At 35.3% G+C, this 22882-nt stretch overlaps 1 protein-coding gene across 5 annotated transcripts in view; it reads left to right on the top strand.

The window, feature by feature from the left end:
• The window catches only part of LOC107980969 (LIM/homeobox protein Awh), a 172727-nt gene that overhangs the window by 41748 nt on the left and 108097 nt on the right, over positions 1-22882 (top strand). For 2 of the 5 annotated variants that reach the window (XM_031926003.2, XM_031926004.1), the window contains one exon: positions 17452-17565. The exons of 2 other annotated variants lie outside the window; for them this stretch is intronic. In XM_031926003.2, coding sequence (XP_031781863.1) covers positions 17518-17565 — 48 coding nt within the window. In that variant the 5' untranslated portion in view covers positions 17452-17517. Of the gene's footprint in view, positions 1-7845; positions 8176-17451; positions 17566-22882 lie in introns of those variants that run through there. One more of the 5 variants, XM_032601826.1, reaches the window with a different exon arrangement.

Raw genomic sequence — 22882 nt, 5'->3', positions numbered from 1 at the left:
TTACATTGATAATATTTTGATAAAAATTGATAACTTAAATACATTTACTTATAAACTTAAACTATCTATAACAGATCATTGCCCTATATTTATAGCTCTCAATAAAATAAAAATAGTACATAACAAACCAACAATAGTTTTAAATTATAAAAAATTATTAAATAGTTCTAAAACGAGAAATTGGAATAAAATTATCACAATGCAGAATCCTTATTTGGCCACAGATAAATTGTTGAATGAGATTAAACAATGTATAGAGTTATCCAAAATGAATCAAAGGAAGCTTAAACAGGAGCTTAAAGGTGGAGAGGAAAAATTGGATCACTGATGCCATAATTACATCGTGCGAAACCAAAGATTTCTTATATTACTTATGGAAGTTGGATATCAGTAATGAACAACTTAAAACTGAATTCAGAACCTATTTCAAAATCTTAGAGAAAGTTATTAAAGACGCCAAATTTAAATATGATAAAAAAACTAGTCGAAAAAAATGCCAATAATCCCAAAAAACTTTGGGAAATCATAAACAAAAAACTTGGCAAAAAAAGATCTAATGAAACCATAAGTTATATAAAGATAAATGACAATAAAGTTATAGAGAAAGTTGAGATAGCTAGGAACATGAATACGTTTTTTTGTGAGATCGGCCAGAAATTGAGTAATGATATCGTGCAACCCAATGATGCTGAATTTAAACTACCGGATTTTAATGCAAAGTCAATTTTTATGAAACTTACAAACACGAATGAATTAAAAAACATAATCAATACATTAAAAATAAAAAATGGTGGAGTGGACAAAATAAATGCTAAAACCTTGAAAGTGATTTGTAATTATATTGCGGTACCCTTTACGCATATTTTTAATTTGTGCATTGAAAAAGCTATATGGCCAGATGCATTAAAAAGGCCAAGATCGTCCCAATATATAAAGCAGGGGAAAAACATAACATTACCAATTATAGGCCAATCTCACTTATATCTAATGTAGCTAAAATTTTCGAAAGAATTATCTATAACAGGCTATATGATTTTATCCAAAATAATGACATGATCTCCAAACACCAATATGGTTTTATGAAAAATATTGGTTCAAAAAATTATTAGTTATTGTCTGTTGTATTCATTTTTTATTCATTTACAAAATTGTAAAGTTTTATACTTGAAAAAAAACTGAAGCCAAACGGAGAAAACTCTAGAAAACTAAATATAACTAAAAGAGCAGAAGATTATTGTTGTCTGTGTCTCAATTCCGAAATTTTCCTGCTGTCATCTGCAGTTTATAACTGTTTTCTTCAGTGGTTTTCACTAGGGATTTAAGATATCGTTATCATTTAATATAAAAGTAAATATTATCTTATGTATCACATTTTAGTACAGAATATAAATGTTATGATTGTTATAATCCTACAATTTACATTATATTATAAATGTAAATAAAAAAATTTGTAATTAATATTATTTTATTCTTATATTCTGTTAATATAAATAATACTTTCATCAAATAATTACAAAGTTTGAAAACATTTTTTAATAATTAAAATTTATTTCCATTTTATTCTATTATTTTAAAACAGGTCCTGTGTAGCTATAACTTTTATTGAATGTTGGCTGTATTGAATATATTTATTTGTACTTGACGGTAGTTAATCCTGGTGGAACATTTTTGGAATCTTGCTTTTAATTGGTCAGAAATTATCATAAAGTGTAAATTTAATATTTAATAGTATATTTAATAATGACACGTCAAATAATTAAATATCATTACAAGTAATTCGTAAATCGCGAGCGAAGCGAGCGTTCGTTGCTAGTTTAGTATTATTATAATAATAAATATAGATAATATCTTATAGCTTATGAAACCGATTAGTTCTAAAGATATTAAGATTCAAATTCTTTGCCTCTCACCTTGTATACCCTGTATAACTGAAAATTACTATTTTTGTTAAACCTTACAAGTCGCTAACTAAAGTTCAGAATGTTTTGAAAAAATGTATGGTTTTATGAGGTTATGAGGACCCTATGATATTTAAAAGACGGGTGGTGGACAGGAGCAGCGCCCGTCTAACAGCTAGTAGTGTTATTTAGTGCGTGGTTGGCTCAGCGGTAAGAGCGTGCGCCTTAAGATTTTAGGGACTATTAAATCTTTCTGATTACGATAGTCTTTTGCCTAAATAATTGCTCTTTTAGTAAAATAATTAGGATTGAATAACTTTATAAAAATCATTAATATACTGTATATTTGAACAAAATTTTATCTATTGGAACTATATATTCAGTTGGAGGATGCTACATGCCAGAAAATTGGCAGTGGTTTTTAATATTGCAATTAACTTATTGCAATAACTTGGCCCCCAGGTGTTACATCATACGACGTATAATTTTATTATTAAAAATGCGCAATAAGCAAACGGCAATTTTCTCTTTTATTTACTAACAGTGAGAGGTTTATTAACTTCTTTACAGTCTCTTCTACTACATAAATCATTCAAATCCTACCTATTCAATAGAATAGTCAGGAAGTAGTGAGCTTTGTAGTTTTTCGAGTCTATAGCTGTAAATACTTGTCAGCGAAAGTGTCCAGGTGTCCATTTATACCTTTACCCAAAACAAAAGAACGACAGTATGATTTTAACCTACTTGACAGAATACATCATCACACACTGTACTAGTAGCTTTGAGTATAGAAGTGTAGATAATTGATCAAAAAGTCAAGCATTGATTCATTGGTTCTATAAATGGATGGGTGACCGGCATTGTATAAAGTGGATATATATTTGTTGAAACGCGACGTTGCGCAAGCGTAAGGCGAGAGTCGGAGCCTCGCGTATGAGTCACAATCCGTCGGACAGACAGATAGCTTGCGGCCATAGATGCGAACGCGTCAGCTCTTATGTGTGAGACTGACTACACCGAGCGACAACCGATAGCGTACGAGAGAGTGAGAGAGTGTGTGATCGCGAGAAGAAGACGCTTCGGCCAACTCCTGCTACCATAGGGAAGGACCACCCGGCCTGTCGACCAGCGATCGAACTAGAGAACGTCAGCTTCTGCTAGTGAGCAATTAACATCACTGGCCCAGAGTGTTTCTGAGTGTCTGGTACGCGCCAACTGAGAACGACGACTACGAGTAAGTAGGGCTAAGCCCTTTTATCTGTATTACCTCAGCAGTAGCAGCAGTTACAGCTTTGCTACTTGGTGCAGCGGCACCGAGTAGCGGCCTTCCTTTTCACGCGCGCGTATGCTTTGCGAGATACTTTTCACGCCAAGGCGACATTGATGTGACACGGTGCATACTTGTGTAGAAATAAGATTAGTCGCACAGTATATCGTCGCTCCCTACGAAGAGTTGCACTGTTCAAATTTCCCGTCATAAGTAGCACAACTCATTTGACGCACGCTAGACTAGCACAACTCAAAATTTCCCGCGAAGACTGGCACAACTCAAACTTGAAACAACGAATTTCTATAAAAATGTCCCGATTTTTGCAAAACTGTCCCCAAATGAACATTTTTAAATATTCACAATTTACAACTTTTTACCGAATTTAAAATTGTTTTTACAAATACAAATAATAACTTTTTAGACATTTTTTTAAATTATTCGCTTTTTTTAGAAACCTTCTAAAATTTTTGAAACCTTTTAACACTTTGAGGTTTATCTGTCTTTGTCCAAGGTTTTCATAAACTTAACCAACCAAAGAACCCAATAAAAACGTAAAATACTCACATTTTAAGTAATATAAAGTCGCGAGTTGTGCTACTCTTGACCGCATTTGTGAACTGTGCTACTCTTCGCGGCAAATCGTGAGTTGTGCTAGTTTTCGTTTAAAAATTTGAACTGTGCTAGTCTTTGTACGGAGCGACGATATTATATCTTTATTTTATCTTAATCGGGATTCGTTCATTTTCCCTGAATCGTTTTCTTCTGTGTAACGGACGGAGAGGAGACGAATCGGAAAGCGAAAAAGAGTAGACGCGGGCTTGAACCGCCGACCCCGAGATTAACAAGCGGGATCTCTAACCACTGAGCTAACGTCTACGATGGAAGCGCATGCTATGCATCGTAGTACGGCTCTGCGGATTCTTATCGCTGACTCGTCTCGCACCTCGCGTTGCAGACGTGTGTGTCTGTAACACCATCCCCCTTTGAAACGAGTCGTCCTACGTCCTCACCGCAAATACCGCTGCCTCCACTGAGTAGCCGGCTCCGTATAGGAGAGTGCGGAGGGATAGAACATGTGCGAGCACGACGTTCACGAAGCAGCTCTCGCAGCGAGCTGCGTTGCAACGCGAGTAGATCACAGGCGTCAAAAGAATTCTCCGTCGCATCGCGGGATTGCGATATCATCGCCTGTGCACGCTTCGGTCGGGAAAGTCAGCCCTGTTACAATTCATTTTTAAATCTTTGATTGTGGTGTTATACCTATTATAATTTTTGTTTAATCGTAAGTCTTAATTTTTAATAAAATGAGCTTGCTCAGAGAATGAAGTCATTTTTGTATTTTTCAGGTTAAAAAAAAAAATGAAAATATGATTTTTTGTTCAAATTCTTGACACGTGAAATGATTCCTAAAAATTCGTAATTTGTAACACGCCTAATAACGTCATTTAATGGCGTCATATTTTTCCAACAGGGAAATTATGCAAGGAAGAATCCTAAACCCAATATTTAAAACCCCACTATTCTTGCGCCCCGGAAATTAATGTAATATACTGCCGCAAATCATAGGAAGGCAAGCTAAGCAATGAAAAACTCTAAATCAAAATCCTCAAATACATTTACCCAACGCATCCCAAAAATTAAAACAAAAAACTGTAGCACATCAGAGGAAGGCAAACTACGCAGAAAAAAATGCCAAACCCAAACCTTTAAACCTCCGTACTTTGAAAATTTAAAATGTGTATAGTGCGGCAAACTGGAGGACGATAAGCTTAGCAATGAAAAACTCAAAACAATATAATTAAAATAAAGTATGCATGAGCTAGTGTTATTGTTTTTGTTTCTTGCTCTCGCTCGCCTTTCTCTGCCAAGGTACTATTTAAATGATATATTTTTTATTTCAACTCGAAGCGCGTAAGAGTATGTAGGCTCTGGGGTTTTGCTTTTAGATTTATTTATTCAAACCCAAGGAGCGAGGGGTGGATTAGTTTGAGTAATGCTTTTGATTCTTAATTTTAACTCGAAGAACATGACTTAGGCAGAATTAGGTATTTTTGGTTTAGATTCTTTCTCGATCGCGCTCACCTTCTTGCGATATGCTGAGGTATTTTCTAAATAAATACTTTTCACTCACTATTATACCCCAATAAAGACTCGTCAAAAGTTACTCTGGCGTACTTAGGAGTACGCGTTTTTTTATAGTGATTTTTTAGTTTTGATATTTCAATTTTTTCTAATAAAGTTATTGGAAAAGTTAATAAAAGTAAATTGCTTAGTATGTACCTGAAAGAAAATAAAATTACCTATTTTTTTACTGCCGAAAATTAATATTATCGTTCGTCGTTCTTTTATTATACACCATAAATATACTGCGCAATTTTTTAAAATTGTTTTAACTTGAAAACTAAATGTTGAATCTTAAAATTTAAGTGGAATATAGTCGTAATAACTTTCAATCATCATGTTTTTTTTTTAAAGTTATTTTATGGGACAAATCTTGAAAAAAACATCAAAAACTGAAAAAAGTAGTTTTTCTACGTAACGCGATAACTCGAGTAAAAAAGCAATAATCAAGTTCAAATTTTGGAGTTAGTTAGCATTATATAGTACCTTGATCCCTTTCTTTGGGCTGTTTATGAAACCAGTTAGTTTCAAAGATATGAAGCTTTAAAAAATTTTTTTCTCACCCTGTATACTATGAGTCGTTTTTTCTACATGACGCGATAACTGGAGTAAAAAGGCAATAATCAATTAAAAATTTTGGTTTTAGTGAGCATTATATAGCACCTTGATCCCTTTCTTTGGGCTCTTTATAAAACCAATTAGTTTCAAAGATATTAAGCTTCAAAATTTTGTTTTCTTACTGTTATGTCCTAAACTATTGAAAGTTGTCACCGGACAGTAACTCTACGGGTTGGTTTGCTTTATGAGCACGGAGGACGACATATGATAGAAAGAACAGCCTCCAGCAGCCGCCGGAAAGTTTTTTGAAACTACTATCGCCCTTGTATATTTTTAATTGGAATCCCGCACTGAGGTGAATAATTTAAATTAATTATATCTTGACAGTCGATGAAATAAGACGTTACTCTTATCGCTATGGTTGTATCGCAGACTAATATTTCGTTACGCTTTCGAGTGGTGCGGTTAACTTTTTATGAAACGCAAAGAGAAAGAGAGAAAGAGAGAAGTGATGCGCAATAAAGGCGTGCAGCCTGTTTAGTAATGTGTCACCTACCTTTCTATATTTTCTGCTGCTGATTCGCTCTGCTCCTAGCAAGTCCTATCAGCAGCTTTGGCTCAGCTTCCGAAGCGGAGTAAATGCGAGGGTGGATTGGTTCGCAAGGAGTCAGGAGTTTCCAGGTTCAAAATACACTCGCGATTTCGTTTTTTCTTATTTTATTCAATTTTAAACAACTTGAATATAACGCTCGTTCGCAACTATCTAACGTTTTGTTAATTATTTCGGTTTGTCAAGAATGATAAACAACAACGTAAGTATGCTATTAGGATAAAGTGGAAAATTTTATAAGTGTTGCACGACCTATATTTTTCTAAGTTTTAAATAATAAAAAATATTATAAGTTCCCGAACTGTCAAAAATATTCTAAGTTCCAAGAGGTTATACCAGACCGGGGTCGGGCAGAGCTTTCGCGTGGCGACGATTTTTGAAGCAGACTGAGGACATGAAGACCTGTTGCTGGGCTCTTTTATGCTCTCGTAGCAGAGGCGATCTATGATTTTTGTCTTCTCGGCGGGGTGGATGTTTGGCCAATTAGGAGGCTTAGATGCAGCTCCTTGCCTTATTTGGAGCTTTTAATGCAAGTGACGTTGCAGGAAGGGCCAATTAGAAAACCAGAGTAAAAATTCTCTGCTCTAGTATATCGAGTCTTCTTGTGCTCTTCTCCTGTCAAACTCGCCTCTGATTTACCTTCCTTATCTGTAGGCTTATAGAAGCTTCTTCTATGCATTTTGAGCCGACTTGCGCGGTGTCCTCATTGTTGATGGTTAATGGTTATTATTGCATTTCATAACTCTTTATAAATATAAACCATACTGCATGTCAAAATTAGATTGTTTGAGCATGGTATGGCAAATAAGATTGATTTCATGTCTAAATTAAGTTCTATTATTGAGTTTATAAATGCATTATAACATAAGTATTAAATTACAAAACGTATTCTTTTCAATATGTCCTAACTATAAATATTGAAAGATAAATTTTTAAAATTAATATTCCTTTATTAACAAACATACAAGCACACGCTACCTCGTAATCGCATTCTGCATTAGCAACATTTTCAAGAATAACAAATTGCGGATTTTAGCAGTCTGTGCTATAAAATTTTATACGATACTCTTGACTTTAATGATTCAAGTTTTACACGGCGCTTAGCGCCCTCGCTGCGCTCGGGTAACAAGAACCATTTAAGTCTCACGTATCGTAATGTACTATTAATGAATTGTCTTAAAAACTCAAAGAATTTGAACTGGGTTAATATTTGACAAAAAAGTAAAATAATTATATAGCAAAAAAACTGATCTGTCAGTGCATATCGACGAAAAATTTTTCTGATTGAAATGGATGATATACAATTCCTACTAATGAAAATGAAATATGTTAAATACCATTTTGCCATATAAGTAACTACTTTTACCTCTTTAGGCGTTTTAGTACACCTATGGAAGGTACTTGCAACATAATATTTTGTTAAGGATCTTATGTATAATTCAACGAACTTGGGTAGCCGAACTTCGGAAAACATTATTCATTTGTTAAATATATAAACTATACGACAATATTAGCAGTAATGGTAATGTAGCTATGGTGTAGAAGGACGGCGAGTATTGGCGCAGGGATCTCGTTTTGAAATACACGTATAAAGTCTAAACTACACTATGAATGTTATCCAGGATTATACAGGAGAAACCTATAACGAACTATACCTCTTACCCAAGACTTTGTCCTTCTAATTTAACCCGTTGATTTAGCATGTATCTTCAACAAAAGTAAGTAATTTCTTCTTCACTCGTAAATTATTTCACTTGATGCAGCGTGTTCGAGCGTAAATTAAAAATTAAATTCAATTATTATATCTATATTTTAGATTTAAGAAATTGGAAACCTTTCGCAAGAAAATTATTTTTTGCTAACGGGTATTAGCAACATATTATATACGAGTCAAATTTCCTATAAAATTATTTTGCGATAGAATCTCAAAATAAATAGCGAAATCTCTACTAGAAATGATGCAAGAGATGTTTTTGTTTTGTTTAATTTTATTGGCTTTAAGTACTTTACATTGCCCTATTTTACATGATGTGTGTATAATACAATAGTTTAATACTTTGGCGAGTATAATACATCTTTAATCGTTACATGTATAGTAGTATCTTCGAGTTGGCACCAAATTTAAATTTTACATTCAATATTGTCGATAAACTCTCCTAAAACATACAAAATATTCTTTTCTTTTATAGCTAATAGGTTTATCACAGAGAAAGGGCCTGTTTGGCACTCTTTTCTTAATTCTTTTAACATTTTTTCCCTTTGTTCATTAAATAAATTACAATTCCAAAAAATGTGTTCTATCGTATCAATTGCTTCACCACATTTACATTTGTCTGTGTCTGTTATCTTATGTTTAAATAAACTCGAGTTGAGAGAACTATGACCACATCTTATTCTGTTAAACGAAACTATAGCTTTTCTGGATAACCTTGTATTGTTAAACCAAGGTTTATTACCTTCAATATCACCAAAATTTTCGAAGTAAAAAATTCCTTTCTTTTTTCCTAAATTAGTAATTATATCTTGGTTCTCTTTTTTACATGTTTCCTTAATATTTGCAAAGAAGTCTGAGTAAGGTATTGGGTCGTTTAGAAGTTTTCCATCAATTGCAGCATTCTTAGCCATTTTATCTACAGTTTCATTCCCTTTAATGCCCGCATGAGCTGGGATCCAAACTAATTTAATTTTAACATTTTCTTCAGCTCGAGAAGCAAGTTTCTGTCTAAGCTCTGCAATTAATGGAGAACACCTATTTTTATTATTTGCTAAAGCTAATAAGGCACTTTGTGAATCAGAGAACACAAGGAATTCACAATCCCGTTCAACTGTGATTTTATCTATTACATTTATAAGTGCTTTACATTCAGCCGTATATATTGATGCTTTATCAAGTATTTTAAAGGCACTGTTAAAGTCTTGATCTTCACTCCATATGGCGAAGCCTACAGATGATGCATTGTTCTCATTTAATTTAGATCCATCAGTAAAAATATGGATTAAGTTTGGTTTTACTGGGAATAGGCTGTCGAATTTACTGTTTGGAACTTTGGAATTGCTTATCTTTTTACCGCTATTCAAATCAATATTTGGCATATATAAAGAGTGTTCAAATTTACCTACATATTTTACGTGTGTTTCTGAACTTATGATTGACAAATTAAGAAAACGGAATTCTTGGTAGCATTCAGTTATAAGTGATTTCTTATAATTATGTTGATATGCGTATGATTCACTTATTTCTAACAAATTTTCTAGATTTTTAATTAATAAATTATTGTCATTTGAAAGACATTTAACAATATATTTACATCCTAATTCCTTCATTCTAATATTTAGATACGGAATTTTTGATTCTGCAGCCATTACATTAATCGGCGTGCTCATCCTATAGCCGAGTGCAATTCTAATTGCCGTATTTTGTATTTTCTGTAATTTGTTGAAATCCGAGATTGAACATGGTGAGATGAGGAATCCACCATACTCTATTCTTGATCTTATTAAAGCTATATATAAATGCAAAAGGGATGATGGGTCCGCTCCCCACCATGTTCTTCTTAAACAGCTGAGAATTTTCATTGTAGAGGTACATTTGTCAGTGACATATGAGATGTGTTTTTTCCAGTTAAGTCTACGATCTAAGTACATACCTAGGAACTTTACATGTTCAGAAGTACCCACTGATATATTATTAATACTGATTTGGATATCTTTATAATAATTATAATTAGAATCATGAAATATTACAAGTACGCATTTATCGGGGGCGATTTCAAGTCCTCTTTCTCTTAAAAACAATACAATTCTAGATGCTTCCGTCTCCAGTTTGCGTGTCTTTTCTTCAACACTTAAATTAGATTCTTTATTATATATGCTTATATCATCTGCAAATTGTAATATATTACAAGATATATCAATAATTTTTTCAAGCTTTCTAGTGTAAATTGTATATAAAAGAGGACTTAAAACGCTTCCCTGAGGTAGTCCTTTATTTATAGTTCTTTCAATAATTTCGCTATCTGTACAAAAAAAAACTTTTCGCTATAATATTAAGTGACTTATAAAACAAACTACTTTCTTTGGTATTCCCAGTTCTATTAAGTCGTCGATAAGAATTTCTGGAATTACATCATTATAAGCGCCTTTTACATCTAAAAAAAGAGATGCTACTGTATCTTTTTGAAAGAAATTTTTTTGTACATCCGATGTCAAAATGCTTAGATTATCAGTACAAGCTTTACCCTTTCGGAATCCCATTTGCGACTGTGCTAAAAAACCATTTGTTTCGCACCACCACTCTAATCGTTCTTTAACTAATCTCTCCATAACCTTTAACATACAAGAGGCCAGTGATATGGGTCTCACTTTGTCTGAGGTTCCTTTCGGAATAAATTTAACTAAATACGATTTCCAATCTTCTGGAAATACTTTACAATGGAATATGTCGTTATAAAGCTCGAGTAGAATTCTCTGATAAAATTCAGGTAAGTTTGAGATGATCTCATAATCTATCTTATCTATTCCGGGGGAAGATTTTGTATTTGTGTTATTTAAACAAAATTGAAGCTCTTCAAAAGAGAATGGAAAGTCTAAAAAACTATCATGTTCTTGTTCTTCCATCCCATTTATGTTTCTCAAAGTCCTGTCTACATTCATTTTTGAGGAACACAAACTCTCAATTGTGTCTTTAATACTGTTTTCCTGTTTTTTATTTCCTGTAGAATTTTGGATTCTATTGATACCATTTTTGTACATTTTAATTTTGTTCCAAAACTTACGAATATTTGTTCGCGGATTAACTGATTCACAAAAAGTTCTGACCGATTTCATTTTTTCTTCTTTTAAAGTTTTTCTTACTAAAGCTTCCGTTTTTTTAACTTCTATGAATTTTTCTATTGTAAACCGGTGTTTAATAGATAGTTGAGCATTTTTTCTTAGGCGAATCGCTTTAGAGCATTCTTCGTTCCACCAAATACATTGTGGGTTACTAGACGAGCAGTTGTTTCTGAGTCTAATATTACTGGTGCTTATAGGTTTGTCATCGTCTTTAGAATATGAATCTATAATGGTCTTATCAATGAATTCAACAAAATTATTATATTTAGAAATAATGTCTGAGTTAGTAAACTCCAAACTATTAAAATAATGTTTATGTTCCTCCAAAATATCGTAAAATGTTTCCCAGTTAACTTTTTTTAATTTGTACCTGTATTCTACTTTCTGCTTATAAATTGGATTCGCATTCATTTCCAAAAATATTGGGAAATGATCGCTACCCCACCTATCTTCTAAAACTTGCCAATCGCTTACTAAAGCTAGTCCCGGTGAAACAATCGTTAAATCAATATTTGAGTAAGAGCATCCAGAATTCGAAATTTTTACGTGAGTAGGACTTTGATTGTTAAGTAAAATAAAGTTACCCTGGTCCAAATTCTCTACTATTACTTTTCCATTACAGCACTCTTTTGAACTCCCCCATACGGAGTGGTGAGCATTAAAATCCCCCGCCAAAATAAAGTGTTTGCTTCCATACTGTTTAACCGTGTCGGTAAGCTTACACCATTCTACTTTTGAAATATTATTATCAGTATTTGGAGCTCTATAGCAAACGGTAAACAATATTTCTCCCAAATTAGAGTCAACAGTAACTGCTCCTACCTCGAGTGAGTTACCCTTAAAACCCAATTCTATCTTTTCGAAAATTATACCTTTTTTAATGCAAACAGCTAAACCTCCTCCTTTGTTAAAACTTCGGTCAAATCTAACCGTTTCAAATCCTTTCAGATTAAAATGAGATTCTTTAAATAATGGGGAATTAGAGTTTAACCAAGTTTCCACTAGTAGGATTACATCACATTTACCTGCAACATTCTGGAAATCTAATTTATTAGTTATACTTCGGCAATTCCACTGTAAAATTTTAAGATTTAAATTTTTGTCCATGAATTTAAAATTTGTAGAGTCTAAAAACACAAAAACAATAAACGATTTCTGGAATATAATAATCAATAAATTTAATGATATATAGATCTAACTGGCTTACTTGTATACCAAAGGTTAGGTTTTTTGGTTTTGTGAAGATGATTTTTTATTTAGGGGCTTAAGATTATTTGTACTATTACTTAACCTAGCATGTAGTTTCTCCGTAGTACTCATTCGAGATAGCGTTGTCTGTGATGTTTGTAGTGAATTTCTCAAAGGCTGATTTGTAGATGGTAGGTTGGCTGGTTTGTCCTTTTCTTTTTCTCCCTTCAGTTGTGTACTCGTTTGGCTGTTGGTATTGGTATTGTTGTTCGTGTAGAAGAATTGCTGTGCATTCATTCTTGAATAATTCCTTACTGGCATCGTTGTCGAAGTCGATTTTGTTGTTATTGTTGGTGAGAGTATGTTTTGTCCCATATTATCCTTGGGTTGAATCTGGGATGCATTCTGATTCCCATCTTGTAATTGTGTCTGATTGTTGAATACTTCTGGTTCTTTATTTGTTCTATTTCTCAGATTAGGAAAGTCTAGTCTATTCAGTCTTGGAGCATTGGATTTACCAAAAATCCGTGCATGAGCTTCAGCGTATGACAAATTGTCATAAGCCATTCTTTCGCATAGCAATTTATTCTTTTCATAGATTTGACATCTGCTGTCAATAGATTTGTGACTACCCTTGCAGTTTGCGCATCTGGGGGTTACACCTGAGCAACCCTCATCATGGTGTAACTCTCCACACATAGAACAACGTTTCTGGTTTCTGCAGGTTTTAGCCATATGGCCAAATTTAAAACAATTATAGCACTGCATAGGTCTTCTTACGTACGGATCAACTTTGGTTTTAACAAGGCAAATACTAACTTCTTTAGGAAGAAAATCTCCTTTGAAGGTGACCATTACTGATGTAGTTGGTATCCATTTATCATCATCGTTTGTACTGTTAGGATTCTTTCTGTTCATTCTACTAACATTTATAACCTCCAGAGAAGACATGATCTCCGTTTTCAAATCATCTGTTGAAAGATCTATTGGGATGCCTCTCAAGACTCCTTTTCTCATTTTTTTGAATCCTGGGACAAATGTAGTCATATCATTATCCTTGAAAATTGTATCCTCCAATGCTTTATTAGCTTCCTCTCTGTCATTGAACACTATAATACCTCTAAATACCTCTAAAGCGTCCGTCCTTTTTTACTTCTTGCACTATTTTGTAGTACTTTACTACTATCTTTCCCACTTTATAAATATTAAAGACTTTATTTGATGGACTAAGATTTTTAATCCATACTTGGTAAGGACCCTTGCAATTCTCAGAATATCCATCTTTATCAAAACTTTTCTCTCCGGTTTCTATCTCATTTATCGTTTGTTTCTTATATTCCCTTCGGTCAATATTCTCATCTATCTCATTTAACTTTCTCTTGGCTCCAAAATCTATTTCTGAGTGAGCATCTGCATCACTATCCATTTTCTCTGTCGTCATTTTTTAACTTAAAATCCGCCCGGTAAAACCGAGGGATATTTCTTGATAAATCAGCAGCGACCGTTAGCGTTTGAAGCGTGCTAACCTCAAAATTAACCTGACTTCTTTTCTTCTACTCCGGTCTCTCTCGAACAATGAGACACGAAGGAACCGCATAAGGCGGAGCCTATTGTGCAATAGTATAACGCTATTACCTTCCCTGAGGCAATAGTAACACTTGATTACTCTTTTATTTAAATAATAAGACTCGCTCTTTTCAGCCTGTAATCAATCTCATGCAAGAGATGCAGCGTTGAATCCCCATGGCGCCATCTCTGTAAGTGGTTAGGTACTTAGTAGCAGTCAAGCGATCAGATGACGCTTACCCAAGCACGAGAAGCACATTTGTATTTCAAGACTTTTGCATAAGCGAAGGGCTTATGCTTAAGGGTAATGAGCTAAAATAGTACCTAGTAATCATAGCAATTGCGCTCTGCTCTTCTTACATTTTAAAACTGTCTATTTTTTCTAATATTAATACTATTTAACTTGGAAATGTGAAGTTGCCACCTGACACTAGCGGTACCGGCACGCAACTTTTGCTCCGACATCCCCTTAAGACATATCCAGGTATTTAAATTGGAAAAGCGTTTATAGGGACACTTTACCAGGGACTCGTAGACAATGACTAGGTATTCCATGAAAAAAATTAATAAAGGTAGCGGACTTTATGGCTTTTGATAGACTTGTGATGTGTTGATGTAAGCTTGAAAATAAAAAGCAAGTTACTTGGGAGTTTCGTAGATGATGTCTAGGTCTTAGTAGAGAAATACATACACATTTTCTATGCAAATGTCAGCTAATGTATCAATCATCAATGAGTTTCCGGTAACTATACTTCGAATGTTTTCAACTATTTGATGATGGATGGCTTATATCGAGTTAAATCGTTGATTTACGAGGTTGCCTAATAATTAATTAGCGAGCCATTTTAGTTGAATTAAGCTTTTTTTGGAAAAGATAAAAGTATGTATGAAGAAATCAAGTTAGAGATAGAAATTATTGCAATTATAGTGTCAGAGTATAGGATACAAAACGAAAGTACACTGGTAAACCAGCAGCGCTCTATTTGTTCTTCCGACGGTGCAGCATTTTTCCCTTCACTGTCGGCACACGAGTTCCCCTCTTTTCGGGAGAAAAATTACTTCGCGACGCTTGGGCGAGATAGTTGCCGTACGTAGGACAGAACAACTACTCCTGGTGCGAAAAGAAACAAGTGCCTTGCGCGTAAGAAAACTTGTGGGCTTAAGCTCATTATTAATTAAGTTAAGTGCGCTTCACAGATTCTTGTGAAAAGCTCACTTGTAGACGTCATTCTCTAGCTTTATGGAGTTGTAAGAAGGGCGCATCGTTTCGAAAACGGAAAACGGATTCCTAACCTCAAATTGAAAAATCTGACTATATTATCTGAATGGAAATTCAATGTTCGAGCCCCATGTACGGAGCAAAAATTTCATCTGTTTTTCACGAAAAGCCTCCCTTTACGAGATATCGACGAAAAATGCATTTCTATATGCGGGCCCTGAATTCCGTCATCGGCGACCCTGAAGACCTAGCCATCATCTGTTTGCGTTTCGTAATCTTACTTTCTCTTGGCGAAATATTTCTCAGATATTATCAGGATATCATCATAATATATTTTTTCGCACATAAGATGTTATCAATAATGTCAATAAATATTTTCACACATTCTTGGGTTTTTAGCTAGTACGGCATACGAAATTCATGTCGGCAGTACCGGGTTTCTTGCGAGATCCGTTTGCGGGAAGCTACCGATGTTGAACAATTTTAGCCTGTTTCTACTCAGAAACCTAGCAACGATTTTACTAGAGATTGTCTATATAAATAATAACTATTATCACTTACATAAACTTTCAAAAAGTCAGTAGATTGCTAGTTCCGCGCAAACGACTAGGGAGTAACCGCATGTACGCCCTGTGTCAGTGAGTTCTTTGTGCTCTAACAAGCTTCCCTGAGAGTTGATGAACTTTTTCGGCGGTATAGTAAGTGTACTGTTTAGGGCAATTTCACCTGAAAGTGGAAGACAAACTATGCCGTCGCGCAGCACGACGGCAGCACCGAGTCGCATGCTATGTTTCGAACATTACGGTACAAATTCTCCATTGCTGGTTTTTCAGTGTACAAACCACAATGATTTATTTGACTGGTGTTAAGGTGCAAAATGGTGTTGCCGTACCCTTTGTCGACACATAACTAACCTTGGGGACCTAGTCATGGAGTCGAAGTTTACGTGGAAACCAAGAGGTTAACAGAGCTCTCTGTGGGCTCAGGTCTCTTAGATTTTGCAATAGCATAGGGTTACGGAAGCAGATAGACAGGTTGGGTTGAATCCAACCAAACGTTGGGCTGGTAAAAAGTTAAAGAAAGAATGAAGTACTTTGCGACAGTACTGCTCTATACAAAGCTGTCTGCATTCAAAAGCCACTTTACCTCGTGGCTTGCAATACAAATAATAGGCCACCCTACATTTGACATCAATCGTTATAGAGCAGCACCAGCTCTTGCGGTTTTATCTTACGTTATAGTAAGATGCTATTTGAATACCCAGGCATTAAATGGTTGATCCTGAATAGCCTTCATTTTATGGCTGACAAGCTTCAGCCCTGTCTGAATCAATTATTTTTAAATTACATGAATAGCCTTGTTAGCAATTCTTGCTACTTTATCCTTATCCTTTGCTACTACCACTACTATGTCATCTGCAAATTTAATAACCATCACTGCAATGCTATGCGTAAATCCTATATTATTGCCTTTTTGAGGAGCTCTAGCATCAGAGCTCCATCGAACATAATGTTCCATATTAGTGGGTCTATTACTGACCCCCAGCGGATGCCTCCTGTGACTTTATAGGCTTCTGTGCTGTTCTCTTCATCCTTCTTTGGATTCTTTCCTTTTTATTTCTTATTACATCTTTCTTTTCATCTTTTCCCCTTTATCGTTGATCAGGCAGTGTCGATCACTAAGTTGACAGCGTTCAGGGTAGAACGCATTTTCCTAAAGCCGTATTAGTGTTCTGCCAGTCTACTTGTTTCTTTCATGACTCGGTCTATCCTTACGCAGATTATGCATTCACTTAGGCAAGGATCTTGCCTAAATTTTTTAGCAGCGTAGCAGTCTGTATGGTGCGGCTTCTCCGGGTGACTTAGTTTCAGGAGGGTACCCAATCATCAGGGTACAAAATCGATAGCACAAAAAACTATCTAGTTTATAGGTTCATATTTATTAAAATGCCTAAAAAGATTAAATTGAAACAATACTAATATTTGGAGAAAGGCTAAAAGCTGCATTGGAGTTTGAGGCTTAACGAAAACACTACTGAGGCTCAACCCCAAAACCTATAGTTATTCTTGTTTATGAGTAACACGAAATGTGTAACATGAAATAATTTATTAAATATATATATATATATATATATATATATATATATATATATATATATATATATTGTTGAGATACTTTTTTGTTTCAGTTTTTATAACGTTCAGCAATAATTTATAATTTTGAAGAAAATTATGTTCATGATATCAGAAATGAGATGATTACGCAAAGTATTGATTCAATTAAAGGAAATCAAATATTCACGGTACAGTATTGTTACCTTAATTCAAATTAACTTATGGAATTTACGAAAACATTTTTATACATTTTCTATTTTAGTATTTCGCATACAGGATTTAGAATTTAGATTAGAAAAAAGTGATCAGGAATCGATTCCACGCTACTGAGGTCTCTAGTCGCGCACTCTACTATTAAGCCATGGTTTAGTTGTAGGACTATGGCTGCCCTGTTGCGTTACTCTTATTCTTATCTTGATTACCGACATAACAACGTACGTTTTACCGCGTTACAACTTCTTACTAGGATCAAATATTTTCTGCATTTCGACTCTACATAACAGGATCGCTGGAAATGCATGAGCTTTTCTTCATTGACTAGTCTTAAACTATTGATTTTCTCACGGTCCTACACCTCCAAACTCTTCTTTAAGCACCATGTAATAGCGTGAGACATAATAAGAATCGAAATCGATGATTGATACGACGTTTTTAAAATTTCTAAACACGCGTTCTACTACTGCGCCATTTCCACTATATCACTCGTATCGTGACCCTCGTGATTAGGGACATCGTGCCTGATTACATCTGGCAATTCACAAAGTGGCATGTTTAGATTAGAATTTTCAATGGATAACTATTATAAGTATATAAAAGATATCACTCACTTGCGGATAAGACATTTAGATTAATTTCTTTAAGCATTTGTTCAAAATTTATTCCAAATTTACGTTTCAGAGTAAAGTACACCATGCGATTTTGTCTTATCATTATGAAACATTTTTCTGAAACTTGAGGTTTTTGTAGCCCCAGATATATAAATCAAAAGTCTAAGTCAGCGATAAAGCAAAATTATGTTTTCCTGTATGCAATGCTACAAATTCCTGTACAAATACATATATATTTTTTTTTGGGAGGGGGCATTGTTTGAGACGAGTGTGATGCGGGCACAGTAGTGTAAGCGTACGCAGAAGATCAAGCGACAGCAACATATTTCACATAAGGTCGTAGTTATCACTGGTCCTTACTACATCCAGGAGACCTTACTCTCTGCGTTAGACTTCACAGTCCAAAGCAGGGATATTGCGACAGCTGAGACCATAGAACGACTTAAAGCAGTCAATGCCAATCTGGCCAGTCACCTTACCGTCATTATGTCTTCTCATGCGATGGTACGTAACATCAAAGCCAGGAAGCGCGAGATGCACACTGCCGAGCTCAATGCTGAGCTTGTAAAAAAAGCAAGAGCCCTAGGCCTAGATCACCAGAAGCTCATCAACGTGCTGCTTTCTGCAGATGTTCATAAAATGCGCGTTCTAAAACATATAACTATAAAAGAGATACTGAAACTATAAAGGAATCTGCGCCAAATGCTAACCTTACGAACGCCATAAACCATCTTGCTCCATCGTGACACTATTTACTTCTATATTAGGTTGTCAAATTTCCAATTATCAAATACAAGTAATAACATCATTGAATCTTAATTTTTTTAGCGTATAATCAAATTCATAAAACAATGCTCTCAATATAATAATTAAATATTACTAAACAAAAATTTTCAAATCACTTTCTTCGGATTCTTCAGCCCAACAAATGTTAAGATCATGAAGTTAACTTGTGCACACAGCTAGTGTTAAGATCGTGAATTTAGCCGCACACAAGTTAACAAGTTACGTAATATAGTTACACATTGCTTTTCCTCAGTTTTCTATATTGTGCACACAGCTGATATGAACCCTATTGAAAAATCTCATGTTAGATCTCAGTTGAAATCTCAGGTGAGATTGTTCAATAGGGTTAATTATTATAGTGGCTGAAAACACTTATTTATATAGTGAAATGTTGAGAAATAGAGAGAAGCTGAATGGACTGGCCAGAGAGTGGAGAAGAGAGGGGAGACCGGTGAAAGTAGGAAGGAACAAACTGACGGTGGGATACGAGGAGTATATATGGAACGAGAGAGAGGACCAGCTTTTTCGAAAAAGAGGAAGAAGACAAGAATAAGGAAAAGAAGAAAGGCCGAGAGAAAGAGAAGAAAAAGAAAGCCTGAAGGTGCTGAGCTGGAACGTGGCAGGACTGAAAGGAGTGGACGAGGAAGGATGGAGATTTCTACGGGAATTTGACGTTATATGCTTGCAGGAGACGTGGACAGGAGGCGGAGAGAGGGAAATATAAGGAAGAGGCTACAAGGATATGAGGTAGAGGTAAGAGAGGCAAAGAAGGGAGGGAGCAGAGGTAGGCTGAAGGGAGGAATGATAATGGCAGTCAGGAAAAGTAGAAAAGAGGGTAAAGTTGAATGGTTGGAAGGGAGATCAGGAGAATTTTTAGGGGGGAAGATTAGGATAAAATGAGAGGAATGGTGGATAGGCTCGACATATATGAGGAAGAAGAAAAATAAGAATTATGAAGAGATAGAGGAAATGCTAGAAAGGGCAGGAGGAGGAGCAAGGACAGGAGGGACAGGAGGAACGTTGGGGGGAGGTCTGGATAAGGAGGGAAATTAGGAAAGGAGAGAATCTAAGGCTAGAACAATAAACAAGGAAGGAGAAGAGTTGCTAGATAGGTTAAAAGAGATGGGGCTGTCCATTTTAAACCATAACATAGAAGGGGATGAGAAAGGGGAAATAACATATGTGGGAGGAATGGGATGTTCGGTAATAGATTACGAGATAGTAAATAAGGAAGGAAGGAGAAAGATAAAAAGGATGAAGGTAAAAGACAGAATGGAATCGGACCATGGGGCGCTAGTAATAGAGATAGACACAGAGAGAAAAGTAGAAGTGTTAAATGAGGAAACTTGTAGAGCGATATGGACAGAGAAGGCCATTAGAGAATACAGGAGCTGGCTGGAGAAGGGAGGAGAAGCGACGTCATGGAGAGAACTGAAAGTGAAAATAAGGAACGCGATACAAAACAAAAGAGGGGTGAGAAAGAAGAACGAAAGGAATAGATGGTGGGATGAAGAAAAAAGAAAAAAGAAAGTAGAAATAAAGAAGGCAAAAAAATAATTAAGAAATGATGGGAGCCATTAAAGAATTAAAGAGCATGTACAGGAAAACTAGCGCGCCACGCCGCCCGACGCTCGCGCTTCGCGTTCGTAATGCCTGACGATGCTTATACAGTATTATCCTGTTTTTTTTCAATATTGTTGGCAAAGTTTCGATTGGTATTCTTCTGGTGGTAATCAACACTATCATCAAAATTAGTAACTTATTTGTATTTGTATAAATTATTTATTTTTGTTTGTAGATATTCTTAAAATATATCTTATTTTAATTTTATTCTATTTTCATTTCAGATAAATAATACAACACTTTTGTATCGCAGTTTTCAAGAGGAAGTAAACAAAAGGATATTTCGTTTGTAGGATTTCAATTAGAATATTAGAAAATTGATTGTTTAGGTATTTAGCATAGTTTAGAGGGATATAGTAAGCTACTTAGAGCTTTTCTTCAATCTAAGCAATTTTCTTTATTGAGTTTAGGTTTTTCTAGTTCAGTATATACACTTGAATTTTGAAAGTGAATTGTACTGATTCAGCTTAAAAGATTTAATTAATATAGCGTACGTCGTTATATGATGCCAAGTTACATGGATTGTATTATGCATTTTTTAAAATTTAATTAAAAAAGTGGTTTAATTTTGTATATATTGTAACGGTTGCCAGTGCAATTAACGCACGTTGAGCACGTTACGACGTCTCTCCGGGACAGAATCAACATTCTGTATAATACTTCTGTTGTTACAGCTACTAAAGGCGCAGCATGTGAGAGAGTAAGAGAGACAGAGAGAGAATAAGCATCGAGAGAGATTTAAATTCAGCAACGTACAATGTTGCCACCTGCTCGCACACTGCTGTCAAGAGTTGACAACAGTGTGTCAGAGGGCATAGGTAAATCTGTGCTCGCGCTAGCGAGCCATTCCGAGTCTGTCTTCGCTCCGCTCCGTTTCGCGAATAGACACTCTGCGATTGCGATTATTGTGTGCGAGGGTTGCGAGGTCAACCGAACCGAGGACAATCCGTCCGAGACCATCTTCGCGTGGGTTAGAACAGCCATGCCGGCCACGTACATCTGTAAGTACTAGTTCTTATCAACTCTCGCTTACTCGGGCGACTTTAAGCCTCCTCTCTCCCTCACCTCGACTACATGCTGGTAGCTGGCATGCGCCCATCTGGCGCGCTTGTGTAAGCCAAGCACCAATAAACAGTTCATTGACTTTTCCTCCTTTTGAATCCACATCCTGAGTACTACTATCACCGCCGCGTGTTCAAACGTCTGTGCGCGGATAGATTATAGTCGGTAGAATCTAGTGCCTTCTGCACAGCCGACGGAAACGGTGAATAGTAGCATAAACAACAAACAACTTAAAATAATAATGACGGCCGAGCTACCGTCATAATATGTATGAGATAAAGGCAAAAAATATAACTTTCAGCTTTTAATAATAAGTAAAATTGCTGAAAATAATTGGGTTGGATGGGGCATGTTGCACCGAAGTTATTATTGAATGTATGTATCAAAAAATCGCTTTTAGGGTTGTGTATGTGAAAAAGTGTTAAAAAAATGTTTTCCACGGTAAAAAGTTGTATTTTGAAAATGTTTACATCTTTTATATTTAACATTTTCATGTAAAACGTAAATCCGTAATGTTCTATGGCAAATAATTGGTTTTTAGCTGTAAAAAATCTATTTTGGGCTGTAAACTCGAGTTTTAAGCATTTTCATGATTTGATGTTAATGGAAAAAAGTTGTATTTTTCAAAGATCTATAACTTTTCTATTTAACTTTTTTTGTAGAATGCTTAGAATTCGACTTAGAGCTAAAAAATCTGTCAGCTTAGTATTACGAGGGGAGTTCGCACACAAATTTTTAGCCCGATTGATTAAAGTCTTTCCGAGATAATCGCATCACAGGAAAATTTTTATTAAAAAAAAGCTTAAAAATCGAACAAATTGTGCCCGCATTTCAAAACGACATAGAGGATCGGGATAAAAAAAATAGTTTTTTAGCTTTTGCAAAAGGAGACTTCTCCTAAAATTTCAGCCCGATCGGTCGAAAATTGCGTGAGATATCGCATCTCACACATTTTTCGCACATGAAACTATAAGGCACTTCCGTGTCGCGATCGTGCCTAAAAAGAAGAGGGACTGATGAAAGAGATAAAAGAAGCAAAAGAGGGTAGATCGGGCAAGAAATTCTAGAATATAGTTAAAAAAAGGAGAAAAGGGAAAAGAAAACAGGTAGATAGGGAGATAGAAGACTGAAAGTGGATAGAACACTTTAAAGGACAACTGGGAGAGAGGGAAATGCAGCGCGATGGGATCAGGGAAATAGAAGAGTC

Source organism: Nasonia vitripennis (assembly GCF_009193385.2).
Source record: "Nasonia vitripennis strain AsymCx chromosome 3 unlocalized genomic scaffold, Nvit_psr_1.1 chr3_random0007, whole genome shotgun sequence".
In the NCBI taxonomy this organism is placed as follows: Eukaryota; Metazoa; Arthropoda; class Insecta; order Hymenoptera; family Pteromalidae; genus Nasonia; species Nasonia vitripennis.
Note: the sequence above shows the minus strand (reverse complement) of the source record. Positions and strands in the feature narration are given on the sequence as shown.